This window comes from Hippocampus comes, unplaced genomic scaffold (genome assembly GCF_001891065.2).
Source record: "Hippocampus comes isolate QL1 unplaced genomic scaffold, H_comes_QL1_v1.1 scaffold185, whole genome shotgun sequence".
Lineage (NCBI taxonomy): Eukaryota > Metazoa > Chordata > Actinopteri > Syngnathiformes > Syngnathidae > Hippocampus > Hippocampus comes.
Genome location: NW_017805931.1, coordinates 347,467 through 361,274, shown reverse-complemented (window position 1 = coordinate 361,274; position 13,808 = coordinate 347,467). Strand labels below are relative to the sequence as shown.

Below are 13,808 nucleotides of genomic sequence, written 5' to 3'. Positions count from 1 at the left end.
GGGGGGGGGGGAATCTTCCCAGTGGGGGCCATTTCAGTCCTCTGAGGACCCTCCTCAATCAAACAAACGTGGATTACGACAAACCAATCTAGGGTCAATACTTGGAACTTTGGAACTTGCCAAAACAGCTCTTTTGAAAGTTTCATTTGTCGTTCAAAAAAAAAAAAAAATCCACACATGATGGCCGCAGCCCAGAATCGAACCCTGCCCTTCTGCACTTTGAGGCCTAACCAGTCAACGACCGTGCTGCCCACAAATAAGCCATTTATGATTCAAAGAATAACACAATTTATCTTCAAAACCCTGGAGTGAAATAAGAGAATTCCATTTTAGAGGCTGATTTATGAAGACATCACACGAATGGTCCTGAAGTAACCGTTTGAAAAATGGTCACCTGACGACAGTTTTTTTTTTTGTTTGTTTTTTGTTTTCTTGGGTCCTAAATGTGGCGATGGGATTCGGCTGCTCTTGAGTGCAGAGCCGGATCCCGCCGTGAGCTACGGGCTGTTGGCCACCCCAAAAATCCTCAACCATTTGCCTTCACACCTTCAACGGAAAGCTGATGAAATAAACCAGACAATACTAACAGGATAGAATTGCTTTCTTGACTGGCTTTAGAGTGTTTCAAAAAGTTGAGGCGGTGGTCCCTTCATCCTTCCGCTTTTTTCTCGACCTCAAATGAAAACCTTTGCGCACCCCTGCTATCAAGTTTTGTTTTTTCACTGCACTGAATCCAATCGCGTATCCACAGTGTTTGAAAAAGTGGACGAATTGAAGGAGTGTTGTGTGGAGCGGGCCAAGGAAAGAATCGCTCCTGGGCAGGTGAGGGCATCCGATTGGTTGAAATGTCAACCCCCGCAGCCACACCTGCCCGAGGCGCCTCCTTGATCACGACGCCCGGCGAGGTGGCGCGATTTACGAACATTAAGTGAGCCACTGGGTTACAGTTGTGTCGCTTTCTGCTCGGTGGCTTTTTTCAAACATTTCCTCCGCATTTTAAAACTAAGAGAAAAAAAAATGGCAGACTGGAAGACCCAGATAAGCTACAACTACAACGCGTCCTACCACGCCTACGCGTACGGCCTCATGTATCAATCCGGGCACGAACAGAACCACTGCCACGTTACCGGCTGGGGCGAAGCACCGCCGCCCGATTTTACCAACTACTCACCCGGGGTGACGCAAGTTTACTACGCCGCCGCCGCCAGGACCCGCGAAGAGTCTCCGCCTCGTAGCCCGGAGCAGCACGTCGCCAACGGTCATTGCCATTACCAGGGCTCCGGTCTCGTGTACCTCGGCGAAAGTCAAGCTGGTCGCTTGCTTCTCGCTGGAACGCACCGAGCCGCCGGAGAAAGCGGGAGGGCCGCCAGCGACTCCACAAGTGACTCGGAGGCCCACGCCTCTCCCGGTACGTTTGGCATTTGCCGCTCCCAAAGCTAACATTTGTTAGCTCAACGAAACGCTTCGCTACTATGCTACAAGTTAACGCTACGACGGAAAGTTGCGCATAAAATTTGGGTGGAATTTTTTTCGGGGTGGGGGGTGGGGGGTCTGCTTGGAGTCACGAGTTGTCCTTTTTGAACCTATTCCTTCATAAATTGCTGTGATTATGACCCACGGTAAGCGACGCCAACCTCACTCACCTTATTGAAACTGAGATCTGACCCCTGACCGGCAGTAACCAGGCACGGTCTTGTGAGTATTTCATTTTCTTCAGCCGTTGTTTTTAATACCATGAAGCGACACGAGATTTGTACTCGTACTGTACTATTTGTATTATATACATATCCCTTGTCCGTGCATGTGGCATTAAAATTGGTTTGATGGACGGAACCCTTTGCATGTGATAAATATGCAAAGAAGACGGAAATCCGGACGGGGGAAATAGTACTTTACGGCCCTCTATATGGTCAGAATAGACGCTCTCCTTTGTCTTCCCTTTCAGATTCATGGAGTTTTAGTAGCGGGCGAGAAAGCGGCCTTCCGCAGGCAGACCCTGCCACGTGGGTGAAGAAAGAGCTCCGCGATGACACATACAGCAGGAGCAGGAGCCCTGACGCAGGAGACCGCGTTTCCAGCTCGCTGATGGAGGAGCTGCCCTCCTGCAACGATGTGGGCAACCAGAACGCTAACGCTTTCTCCGCGCAAGCGCCTTTTCCGGCCCCGAACAAACCAAGCTCTAACGCCGAGACCCCTAAAGGAAAGGTGCGCGTTTCCTTTTCCGAAAGCCAGATGCACACTCTTGTCCAGCGTTTCAGCGTGCAGAGATACCTCACCCCGGCCGAGATGAAGAACCTCGCTGAACTCACGGGGCTTACCTACAAACAGGTCGGCGGTCTATGTGGGAATTTGCTTGGGGGCTGGAGCCGGGTCGGAGGCCATTTGAAAACAATTCCCCTGAGTCGTGTTTATCCTTTTGGCTTGTAGGTGAAGACATGGTTTCAAAATCGAAGGATGAAGCTGAGGAGACACCAGAAGGACAACAACTGGGTGTCAGAACGCTACACCGCCACCAAGAGTCGCAGCCGAGCCACCCCCCTTAGCGGAACTGTCATTAACCACGTTCCACCTGTAAGCAAGTCCGATCGACCGATTTCTGTTTTGTCCAATGTCCGGCCCGGGTTTCCCGTCTGCTCATGACGGAAATACAGCGGCTTGGACATAGAGCGACGCGTCCATTCTGGAGCTCGAACCATAGTTTGGCGCGGGGCTTAAAGGCGAGGCGCAACAACATCAAATAGATAACGGAACTCCACTCGCTCTGATGACCACCCGTCTTGTCCTTTCAGTATCAACTAGAGACCCAAAGACCGCCACTCAAGGAGTACTACAATCACCCCATGATGGACGCAACCTTCAAGAAGCCGGCGCCGCAGAACCTGGCCTTCTATCTTGCTCGGATGGGCAGTTCTGGTGGCTCCGCTCCTTTGTCCGCGTGGTCATCTGGCCCGCCTCAAGCCGCGATGCCCACTCGGCCACAGGCGGTTGGCTGGGCTGTGCCTGCGGGCTTCAACCAGCACGAATACAACTCGGGTGTGTTCCAGTCAACCGGCAACATGGAGCCTGACACCAGTTTTGATGGCAAAGATGCAGTGTCTGTCACCAGCCCGAACTCGCCAATTACAGTCATTGTACCTAACTTGGGCCAGTAGGGCGCATCTGTTGTGTATTCTCCGCAAGGGTCCTGAGATTAGAATTCTTTTTTCAGGCCAGTGGATGTACAGAGGTCTTACAGCGGAGCAAAAATATTTTGCCCTTTTACCACCAAGTTTTATTTTTTTATATGCGACTATTTAAAGTTTCAGTGCTCGACGTACTTGTTAACATCACCATGCATTGAGGTTTGGGGTTTTTTTTTTTTTTTTTTTTTTTTTGAAAGTGTGAAGATAAGGACCAATTCAATCTGCGTCATAAATACTTTTGTGTGGAAACCAACAATGTTTTTGTGTCTATATTCTGTTATAAAACACCTCACAGTCTACTCGATGCCATTCAGTGAGTCTGGTATTATTGTATTTCTGAAATTTGTTTTATTGAAAAGAGTATTTCGATCAGAACAAATCACAGTTAAAGGCGGCCGCAATGTCGATATTGCTCCCCTCGCCGATACTATACACCATTTCCTCAACAAGGCATCAAAATCTCCTGTGCGGGACCAATGAAAAGCATTGCTTTCAAATAGTTGACAAAGAATTCTATTGCAAGTTACTTTGTTACGCGGTGCATTTTGGAGAATAATTTATCAACATTTGTGTGTTACACCCCCCCCCCCACCAAAAAAAAAAAAAACAGCTGAAACTACTTCCTGAATGGGGCAGGGGGTCTGTGACAAGTCACAACACCCTATTTTTTTTTTAAACCAGCCCCACATGCACCTTTCATCAGACAATCCATGATCATTTCTGATCGCTCCTCAACTTGGACCGCTGGCTCCGGTCTGAGTCCCGGGATGTTCTCCCATGTCGGGCGTGCGCATGAGCCTAAAAAGAACGGGAGGCCAAAGACCGCCACCGGCGCGCGGCGTTATCAAAGCTTTCCGGAGCTTCGCGTGCCTAGTCCATCTTAAGACTGCGATAGATGTAGCGAATGAAAGCCAGCGACGCCCAGAAGGACACGCTGCCCAGCATCAGTGAGAAGACCAGCGCCGTGAGCAGAGAGTAGCCGAAGAACTCGGTGCTCTGCACCGGGCCACTCATGGAGGACCTGTTCCTGTAGTAGAACACCGAGTAAATGAAGATGAAGAGGCCAGTGGAGCCCGTGCTGAGGACGCTCCGCCACCACCAGCGGTAGTCTTCGCCTGACAGCAGGAAGTAGGTGAGGGCCACCGAGATGCAGGCGCCCACCGAGAGGAGGATGGCGAAGACGCACAGCAGAATGCCGTAGAGCGTGTAGTGCTCCCTGCCCCACACTGTGGCGAAGATGTAGTAAAGCTCCACCGAGATGGCACTATCGGGGGGGACGGAAAGCACAAACTAGGTTTTGGGCAAAAACAAGCAACGCCTTGATACAAAGGAGCATTTGGGCCGCACTGACACAGCACAAACCCTTTTCTTGGCTATTTGCTTTTAGAACCTGCAAAATTAGAATCCAAGAGTCAAGTCGAGGTGTTGCTCATGTACCCCAAACACTCCAGAAAGCCCGGCAGCTGATTCCCTTTGAAAGAAGCTGCTCCCGGCGGCTCATTGGAAATAAGTCTTTTGGGATCATCGTTTGCTTGCATTTAGAGTTTACGCGATGAACATGGGCAGTAAGGGTTTTTTTTGGGGGGGGCGGGGGGGGGGCATCCATTACTCGCTGCTTCTAGCTATTGTCATTGACCATTGCTTCCTTTGCAGTACTGCTCTAATACTCCTTCGTATGTTGTGTTACATTCAAGCTCAAAAGCAAGTAAAAGCTTCTTCTTTTGGTAGCATGAGCAACATGATCTGACCTGAATGGCAAGAAGCCGCCGATGGCCATGTGCACGGCCGCGTGCTTGTACCAGGGCTGGGCGGGGATCTGCCGGGCAATATTGCGAGTGCGGCAGGGGGCCTGGAAGCCGCCTGCTCGGTTCTTGCCAACGATACCGCCAATGACGGTGAGCGGGAAGCCCACCAGCACCCAGGCCCCCAGCAGCAGCAGCACGGTGGTGGCCGGCAAGGCCTGCGTCGAGCCGCTCCACCAGTGGACGGAGTTGACCACGCTCCATGTCAGGAACAGAGGAGCTGTGGGAAGAAGGGATACATTGCCTGGAATAGTCGCCGTTACAATCGTTTGAGGTCATCGCTACCTTTTCGGTTACCCGAGAGCCCTGCAGGACTGGAAGGTGACAGTGACTGCAACCCTAACCCTAACCTCAGTTCCCCTCAAAAATCCAAATACACAAGGTGACCAAACTTTTAACTGCAGCCTAGAAAGCACCTCGGCTGTGCGGCAACAATAACAATAACAAGGCGGTAAGAAGGCCAACTTGAAAAGAAAGCTTGCGAATCAAATAAGAGATGGACATCAATGCTTGGGTAGGCTTTTTATTTTTATGCTGTTCCCGGCAGCACGTTGCGGCATAAAGGCTAACCTGACTCGTTTTCCAGACAGGCATTGCCACGTTGCAAATGGCGACTGATCCAAGGCGGTAAGAAGGCCAACTTGAAAAGAAAGCTTCCGAACCAAATAAGAGATGGACATCAATGCCTGGGTAGGCTTTTTATTTTTATGCTGTTCCTGGCAGCATGTTGCGGCATAACGGCTAACCTGACTCGTTTTCCAGTCGCAAATGGCGACTGATGACGGTTGAGCAAACCAGGCTGACCGGTACTCAAAGGTGCCATTAGAGCCGGCAAAATGGCTACTCTGGTCGCGTCCCGGCACTCTCTTCCCAACAGGAGAGCCGCACGTGAGGAAAATGCTCCGACTGGCTAATACCGTCAAAAACGAGGAGACGCTTTTACTATTCTCGATAAAATTGGATCGAATTTGATGTTACGTGTCTTAGTAACTTGGGCCAAAATCCAACCGCCGCATCCGAGTCCGTTTCCAGGTCTCATCCTTCCGAGCGGACTCACCGGAAAAGAGTGTCGAGGTCAAGATGATGTTCCACACCCAACGCTTGCCGTTGATTTGCGTGTAAAAGCTGCATGAGACGTAGCCCGACACGCAGCTGGTCAGAGCGTACAAAACGATGGCGGCGGAGTTAATGGCGCCGTGGTGGTGCACGTTGAACATTCCCAGGAGCGCCATGACAATGATTCCTACAACACAGTGGCAGGCGGTATTACGGCGAGGAGAGCAAGACCAGAACTGCTCCTGGCGTGCGTGCGTGCGGTTGACAAGAGGTAAGCACCCGTGGCAAGGGTAAGGAACTGGGCCCCCACGCCGAGCACGGCACACAGCAGGCTTTTGTAAGGGGGAAACCGAAAGACGTCGGTGTGTATGATCTTCCAGCCGTTGTCTCCTTGGTCCAGGTCATCGGAGCCCGCCTCCTCCTCCACATTATACCTGCAGACGAGAGAACGCTTGGTAGGATTGAGCAGGATGAGCGCGCAACTCCACTTCTTGTCAAATGCACTTCTGTTTGAAAGGCTAAATAAAATACAGCAAACGGGGCACCGGCTCCATCAGCTTCACGCAAACTTGGAGATAAGACGGACAGACAGATAACAGATGGAAGGGCGACAGAGAGACGGCCATTTGATTCGCTTTTGCCCTCATGTACGCTCGACCCGAGAGAGAGGCTGCCGTGATCCAAACCGCTTCTCCTCAGGTGGGCGGCGGGCGTGCCGGAGCCTATCCCAGCCGTCTCCGGGCCGTAGGCGGGGCACACCCTGAGCCGGTGGCCGGCCCATCGCATTCGCGCCGAGGGACAATTTGGAGCGCCCAATCAACCTGCAATGTGGGAGGAAAGCCGAGTACGTGGGGAAAAGCCCTGCGCAGGCACACTCCGCACAGGAAGGCCGCAGCCGGAACGGAGGCCCGCACCTGCGCACCGTGAAGCCGACGCGCTAAGCGGTCGACCGCCGCGCCGCCCCATCTGACGTACGTTTACGCCAGATGCGGCGAGCCAAAAAGCTCACTCCCCGACCCAGGTCTCTTATTTCCTATTTGCTCATCCGACTGGTGCGACTTGTGCGGTGAAAATAGCCAGAAATCCGCAGTCGGTTTCGGCGACGACCAACCTGGCAAAGTCGTTCTTCAGGACCCGCATGAGAATAATGATGACGAAGCCCAGGAGCAGCACCACGAGCACCAGCGAGTTGATGATGGACAGCCAGTGGATCTCCAGCGTTTTGGGGAAGAAGGAATGGTCCCTGAGGCGCTCCGCTCGACGGGCGTGCGGCAGGGGGGACTCGAACCAGCGCACGCTGTACGAGTACGTGACCGTCAGACCTCCCCCGCCGACCCCGACGCCACCCGCGGCTGCTCCGGCACCGTCCTCTAAGGGGACGGGCTTGACGTCCTTCACAGAGACGTTGGCGAAGATGACAGAGTCGCCGTTGTACTCGATGTTGAAGTCCAGGTGAGTCCACAGGCCCACCTGTTGGCGGCGAGCAAAGAGAGGCAGAGCAGCAGAGTCAAAAGAAAGGACGCTGCGCCGGGATCGCCGCACCGCTCCCACAGTTCTCTCTCTCTCTTTTTTTTTTTTCATCTTTCACCAAGTCCCTCGGCCAATCCGTTCCTTTACGGCCCCACAGTGAGACATGAAAAAGTTTACTTTGTGGCTGTGTGGCAGGAAGCCGCTCTCCTCGATGTAGCCCACAAAACCCCAGATGGGAATGTCGTCCAGGACAAATTCAAAGTAGTAGAGCTCCTCGATGGCCTCGCGAAGCTGGTCCACCTACAACATACGGCAGTCGAAAAAACACACATCCTGAGTCCCTGACCAAACGGCGAAAACATCACCCGGGACCTTAATTCCCCCCCCCCCCCCCAAAAAAAGTATTTTCCCGTGAGCCAACAACACCGACTGGCTTCGCACCCGTAGGCCGCTGCCAACCAGTCACCCAAAATCCATCGTTAGATTTTCAAGCTCAACGAGCGCAAAGCCATCCCGTTTGGCCGGCGATGGGGCATATTGAAATCCGGAGTCTCTTCAATACCTGATTGTCCGAGAGCGTGAGCTGACAAAGAGTTTTCTTCTGCACATTTTCTCGGAAGCTAATTTGATACAGCGATTCGGCCATTCTGTCGCCATCCAGCACTTCTCCCAGGCTGAGAGACTTGTGATGCACCTGCAGAACAACAATGAACACAAGAGTTACGGGCTTCTAATTCCTGTGTAGCCTTTGTATGCGCTTGCGTGGCTTTTCTCCAGCTTTCCGTCCCTCTCTTTTCTGTCACGCTTGTCCCCGTGAGGGTCAGGGTAGGTCGAAGCTGCCGTCACCTCTGCTAGCTGACTTTGGGCGACGGGGAGTACACCCCCGGACTAGTCAGCCGTTCGCACGGTACATATAATTAAAAAAAAAATAACTATTGACACTCACACCTGTTGGCCAAGAAAGAGTCTTCCAACACGTATATACTTCAAAAGCGCGGAAAACCGTTGGAGTACGGAGAAAATGGAGAGCGTGTACGGGGTAGGTCGAAGCTGCCGTCACCTCTGCTAGCTGACTTTGGGCGACGGGGAGTACACCCCTGGACTAGTCAGCCGTTCGCACGGTACATATTAAAAAAACAAACAAACAAACAAAAACCACAACTATTGACACTCACACCTATTGGCCAAGTAAGAGTCTTCCAACACGTATATACTTCGAAAGCGCGGAAACCCGTTGGAGTACGGAGAAAATGGAGAGCGTGTACACTCCACACCGGAGGGCAAGAACCCAGGTTGAAAGCTGAGACTTCGGACCGCAAAACGGACGTGCCAACCACTGTTCACCCTGCCGCGTTTGTCGAAATATTTCACCGCGAGACGGCGACTGGTGCATTTGCTTCAGCCGAAAATATCCAATAAAGCGGCGGTCGCCAACTACCGCTTGAATGAAAAAAAAAAAAAAATCAATGTTAATACTGACCTTGTCCGGCCTGCAAACAGGCAAAGTGTAGAAGTGATACGTCTCCTGAGGGTTATGATAAGGACCCACTTTGTTGACATACAAAGTCACTTTGTCCCCCTGCTTGTAGCCCAGCGCCACAGCTGACAGGAGGCAGAGGACGAAGACGCAAGGCAGGGTCATGGTTTTGCGCCGGCCGCCTGGCTGGGGTCCTCTTCCGCAGTGCATAACCGCTGGTGCGGACACAAAGAGTTAGCCATCAGTTTCCCAGACCTCTTCGAAGGAGCGCGACGATATCTGTGCCATTACCGGACGCCTGGACGTGATACAATAAAGTTGTATCCAATCCAATCCGATCCGATCCAATTTTGAGGAAAATGCTCTGATACTTTGGCACAGGTATGAAATTTCGAGGGACTCACGAGCAGGTGGAGTCGAAGCCACGACAGCTGTGCGGAGCTACCTCGAGCTCATAAGCGTGAATAAGCACAGGTTTTCGGCCACCTGAAAATGATGCTTTGCAAAAACGATTGCTCAAGGCTACTTTTAATCTAGCGCATTCCAAAAAGAGAGGTGGGGCGGGGGCAGAGCCAAGTTGTACTCTCAAGGCTGTAGGACAACATTTCCTGTCACCTCTCTGAGGTTCGGCTTGTCTTTTAGGAAGTGGTTGGTTAGTAGCGTCATTGCCACACGTGCAAAGTGCCCTGAGACCATTTCTAAGGTGACTTGGCGCTCTATGGACGCACCTGAACTGAGCTGTAACTGATTTGCTCTCATTGAAGTGCACATCGATAAAAGGCTCTCTCACACCAAGACGTCATCAACTAGAAGCGTTCAATGCACTTTTCCTTGGTTTGCGGAGATATAAAACACGCCCACGCCGTCCTCTCCTCGCACACGACCAATATGAATTCTCGCCCGCCGACAATTTGATATGATATGATTGCCCTGAGACCATTTCTAAGGTGACTTGGCGCTCTATAGACGCACTTGAACTGAGCTGTAACTCATTTGCTCTCATTGAAGTGCACATCGATATAAGGCTCTCTCACACCAAGACGTCATCAACTAGAAGCGTTCAATGCACTTTTCCTTGGTTTCTGGTCGCAGTTTGTCATTTAGTATCCATTTGATCGCCCCGGTGCGACCGATGTGTGACGCTGGCGCAACAAACCTGTTTCTCCGCGTCGCAATCCTCCAACTTAGGCCCCCACGTCGACGCCGGAGCTCAAGTGTGTCGACTTAAAAAAGCGAATCATTCGGGGGTATCGTGTTCAAGCTTTAAATTCCGAACAAGCCATTTTCGTCAGAATACTTGCGTACATGCGCCGACTCGAGAAAAGCAAAGCGTCGAACTCCACGTCACCTAAAAAAAAAAAAACAAAAATAATCAAAGCTCACTTCAGTTTTCCGGAGTGGGCGGAGATATAAAACACGCCCACGCCGTCCTCTCCTCGCACACGACCAATACGAATTCTCGCCCGCAGACAATTTGAAATGATATGATTATGTTCGGAAGCTTCCAAACGCGTACGTTTAACGAGTGCGAGACGTCAACCCGGTGGCAACAACCGTAAATTGTTTGCCGGATATCCTGGATCCGCGACTGGCCAATCATACGGTCTTGTTATAACAAGCCATGTAAATGGTCATGAGCGCATCGATAGGAAAGTCTTTGCGCTGCGGGCGTCGCCCATTGTCTGCATCACACTGTAGCCTGTGCGGCGCGCGTCTTGCTCAAGCGCCTCAAATACCAGAGGCTTAGAAATGACGGTAAAGCAAATCAGCAGTTATTACGGTAAATATTTGGAATGTTTTTTTTTCCGTGACGCTGCGAGCGTCGCGCATTGTCTGCATCGCACTGTAGCATGTGCGGCGCGCGTCTTGCTCAAGCGCCTCAAATACCAGAGGCTTAGGAATGACTGTACAGCAAATCAGCAGTAATTACGGTAACTATTTGGAATGTTTTTTTTCCCCTCAGAGCTTCGGCCTCTTGATTTGAGCTCCCCGCGACCACAATGGGTATACACGGACTCGCCAAGCTCATTGCCGACCAGGCTCCTAGTGCCATAAGAGAGCAAGACTTCAAGAACTACTTCGGTAAGGGATGTAAGGTCTTACTACGCGATTATGACGAGGTCTGCTTGAGAGACATCACATATTAAGCGGCTACGGAGGATAAACATCGCCACCCGTTGGCAATGAGCTACAAACAAAACAAAAGAAAAGTTTTTTTTCACCCAGGTCGGAAAATTGCCATAGATGCCTCCATGTGCATCTACCAGTTCCTGATTGCCGTGCGACAGGATGGCAACGTACTGCAGAGTGAGGACGGAGAGACAACCAGGTACGACGCTCAAGACACGACCCCAACCCCCCAAAAAAAGCGCAAAGTGTTAGCGTGGGTGGGCCGATTCGCCCAGGTGGCAATTGTGGAATTCATCAGGCGGACCTTCGAGAAGGACGCCGCCCGCATTCAGACGCCGCCAAAGCGGCTCTCTGTCAACGCGCCGGAAACCTTTTGACCAGGGCTTTGCGTTTCCAAGCTGGAAGTTCTGCCAGGGTTGCCTGGCCTCACGAGCACGCAGCGTGAGAGAGCCTCGAACGGCGCGCCAATCATGACGAGGGGCATAGACATATCAAATTGTCTTCAAATGGTCATATCAAGAGGAAGCATTTCTTTTCACGTCATCTCGAAGGAACAGAAATCTTCCTCTTGATATCCGTGCTAGTTCATCAGCCCAGTGGTTGTGTCTTCCGACGCCGCTTTTCATTGTGCCTCTCGTTCCCAGCCACCTCATGGGAATGTTCTACAGGACCATCCGCATGCTGGAACATGGCATTAAACCGGTGTACGTGTTTGATGGCAAGCCCCCGCAGCTCAAGTCCGGAGAGGTCTGCGTGCACACCCGCTGCCGTTTATTAATTTTGTTCATTACGTTTTCTTGTGTTTATGGGCGAGTCACAACCAAAAACAGATCTGACACTGGCATGAATACACCCTGGGAACGTTTTGACGACTTCTCATTGGCTAACAGACAGCGCGGCAGATTAGTGGTCGCCACGTTGGCCTGACAGTTATCAGCAGGGACGAGCGTCCTGTCCGGAGTACTAAGCAAGGCCGCGAGTGGGTTTTCGTCCCTTCCCGTAATTGTGCCAGACCGGGTGTAACCCCACCCCCAAAAAGTGTGTGTGGGTGGGTGAGAGAGAGAGAAAGTGGAAAAGAGAGTGGAGAGGAGAGCAGAAGCTGAGAAAATGCTTGCGCAAGCCCAAGAACTTGGTACAGAATTCCATTGACAGTCAAATCTCGATTTAGCCATGATTTTATATATATAATATGTATATATAAAAAAGACGTTGTGTTTTTTCGACGCAGGGGAACAAGAAAACATTGACAAATTCTCCAAACGTCTTGTCAAAGTCACCAGGCAGCATAACGATGAGTGCAAGAAGCTGCTGACTCTGATGGGAGTGCCCTACATTGAGGCGAGTAGCCGATTGGCTTTCTTTGACAAAGCTTCTCCTTTTCAATCAAGTCGATTTTGAAAAAAGAAACAAATAATGGACCCGGACCAGCGCAATGACTGCTTTCACGACCAAAAGGAATCTGTTGTGGTGGTCTGGATGAAAATGTTGCAATCGACGCCTTCCCATCCAACCAGACTGCACAACTTCACTACAAATATCATGCACCTTCATGGAACGGAAAATGTACAAGTAGCCCACCTAGAGTGGTACCGAGAAATGTGTTTCACCCTTCGACACAAAGTTGCACGTACGAAAAAGTCTCAAAAGACCCATGGCCAAAAACAAAGCGAGTCGGCCATTTGGAGAACGGTCCTTTGAAAAACGTCCTCCCGGCGACTTCATCCAGGAGAGGAGAGCCCCGATTGGAAATGGCGACGGCAGACACGGACACCAAATTGCAAAGCTTTTGCTTCTTTTGGGCTTCTATGTAAACGTGCGTGGTCAAGGTGTGCTCGCCATGACAAAAAAGTCGACTGCTTTCACGGCGCTCGTCTTGAACGCGCGTTTGCAGGCGCCGTGTGAGGCAGAGGCCAGCTGCGCCGCTCTGGTCAAAGCAGGGAAGGTCTTTGCCACAGCCACGGAGGACATGGACGGCCTGACTTTCGGAACAAACGTCCTGCTAAGACACCTCACGGCCAGCGAAGCAAAGTACGTCAGCTTACGGGATCACGGTTTTTATTTTTTTAATTTTTTTTTGGGGGGGGGGGGGTCAAACTCGCTGTCAAAGACACACCCGAAACAATGAAGAGTTGCATTTGCGCCAAACGTACCTTTTGGAATCATGGCCAGAAAGTTGAATCGTGGTTTGGTCGCTCATTAGTCCAATCTCGGCGCTCCATCACTGACAACCCTGAAGCGATCCCATCATTTTAAATGATTATTATTATTATTTTTTTTTTTTTTGAAGGAAGCTTCCGGTCCAAGAGTTCCACTTCAGTCGCATTCTTCAGGACATAAACCTCACAAACGAACAGGTAAAAAGAGATGTGGATGCACTGACCTGAGTTGTCTGTACGGCTGAGGGGAAAAATTGGTCCATGTTTTCTCGTCGGATAGGTCAGTCGTATCATTTCACCTTTTCCCCGTGCATTCGCCCCCTCTATTGGCGGCAAGATGATCCTGCAACCAGACAAAGTCAGTTTGAAGCGAGCGTTTCATCAGGACAATCGAGAACCGAACGTATGGAAGTCTCGCCACTTGCCACAGAGCCGATGTATGCGACACCGGTTTCCCTTTTATGCGCGCTTTGCTACCGACGGTGGCTTCATCCACCGAGAGTGTCGTGCCCGTGGACCCAAACGCGCGGCGCCG

The 13,808-nt window shown here is 51.3% G+C and overlaps 3 protein-coding genes across 5 annotated transcripts in view; 2 read left to right on the top strand and 1 right to left on the bottom strand.

Annotated features, from left to right (window-relative positions):
• Positions 1–500: 500 nt before the first annotated feature.
• On the top strand, positions 501–3,435 carry nanog (nanog homeobox). The gene is made up of 4 exons (XM_019890026.1): positions 501–1,408; positions 1,946–2,328; positions 2,428–2,571; positions 2,790–3,435. The coding sequence occupies exons 1-4, from the start codon at positions 1,018–1,020 to the stop codon at positions 3,150–3,152; spliced, it is 1,281 nt and encodes a 426-aa protein (XP_019745585.1). The 5' UTR covers positions 501–1,017; the 3' UTR covers positions 3,153–3,435.
• Positions 3,436–3,761: 326 nt separating this feature from the next.
• Positions 3,762–13,808, bottom strand: part of tm9sf1 (transmembrane 9 superfamily member 1) — a 26,388-nt gene continuing 16,341 nt past the window's right edge. The window contains exons 1-9 of one of the 3 annotated variants that reach the window (XM_019890012.1): positions 10,144–10,597; positions 8,991–9,242; positions 8,073–8,204; positions 7,688–7,810; positions 7,152–7,510; positions 6,320–6,474; positions 6,042–6,227; positions 4,931–5,204; positions 3,762–4,446 (exon numbers count right to left, since the gene is read on the bottom strand). In XM_019890012.1, the coding sequence (XP_019745571.1) occupies positions 4,053–4,446; positions 4,931–5,204; positions 6,042–6,227; positions 6,320–6,474; positions 7,152–7,510; positions 7,688–7,810; positions 8,073–8,204; positions 8,991–9,197 (1,830 nt within the window). In that variant the 5' untranslated portion in view covers positions 9,198–9,242; positions 10,144–10,597 and the 3' untranslated portion in view covers positions 3,762–4,052. Of the gene's footprint in view, positions 4,447–4,930; positions 5,205–6,041; positions 6,228–6,319; positions 6,475–7,151; positions 7,511–7,687; positions 7,811–8,072; positions 8,205–8,990; positions 9,243–10,143; positions 10,598–13,808 lie in introns of those variants that run through there. The other 2 variants (XM_019890010.1, XM_019890013.1) reach the window with 2 other exon arrangements.
• fen1 (flap structure-specific endonuclease 1) overlaps positions 10,867–13,808 on the top strand; it is a 23,220-nt gene continuing 20,278 nt past the window's right edge. The window contains exons 1-7 of the mRNA XM_019890028.1: positions 10,867–11,069; positions 11,214–11,316; positions 11,762–11,864; positions 12,183–12,249; positions 12,346–12,455; positions 13,009–13,145; positions 13,405–13,471. Of these exons, the coding sequence (XP_019745587.1) occupies positions 10,988–11,069; positions 11,214–11,316; positions 11,762–11,864; positions 12,183–12,249; positions 12,346–12,455; positions 13,009–13,145; positions 13,405–13,471 (669 nt within the window). The 5' untranslated portion in view covers positions 10,867–10,987. The remainder of the gene's footprint in view (positions 11,070–11,213; positions 11,317–11,761; positions 11,865–12,182; positions 12,250–12,345; positions 12,456–13,008; positions 13,146–13,404; positions 13,472–13,808) is intronic.

Bases quoted from the DNA above. Each gene is read 5' to 3' on its own strand.
- nanog (XM_019890026.1), top strand. From the start codon at position 1,018: ATGGCAGACTGGAAGACCCAGATAAGCTACAACTACAACGCGTCCTAC. The intron at 2,329-2,427 runs GTCGGCGGTCTA...TTTGGCTTGTAG, and splicing joins CGGGGCTTACCTACAAACAG to GTGAAGACATGGTTTCAAAA. The intron at 2,572-2,789 runs GTAAGCAAGTCC...TTGTCCTTTCAG, and splicing joins TCATTAACCACGTTCCACCT to TATCAACTAGAGACCCAAAG.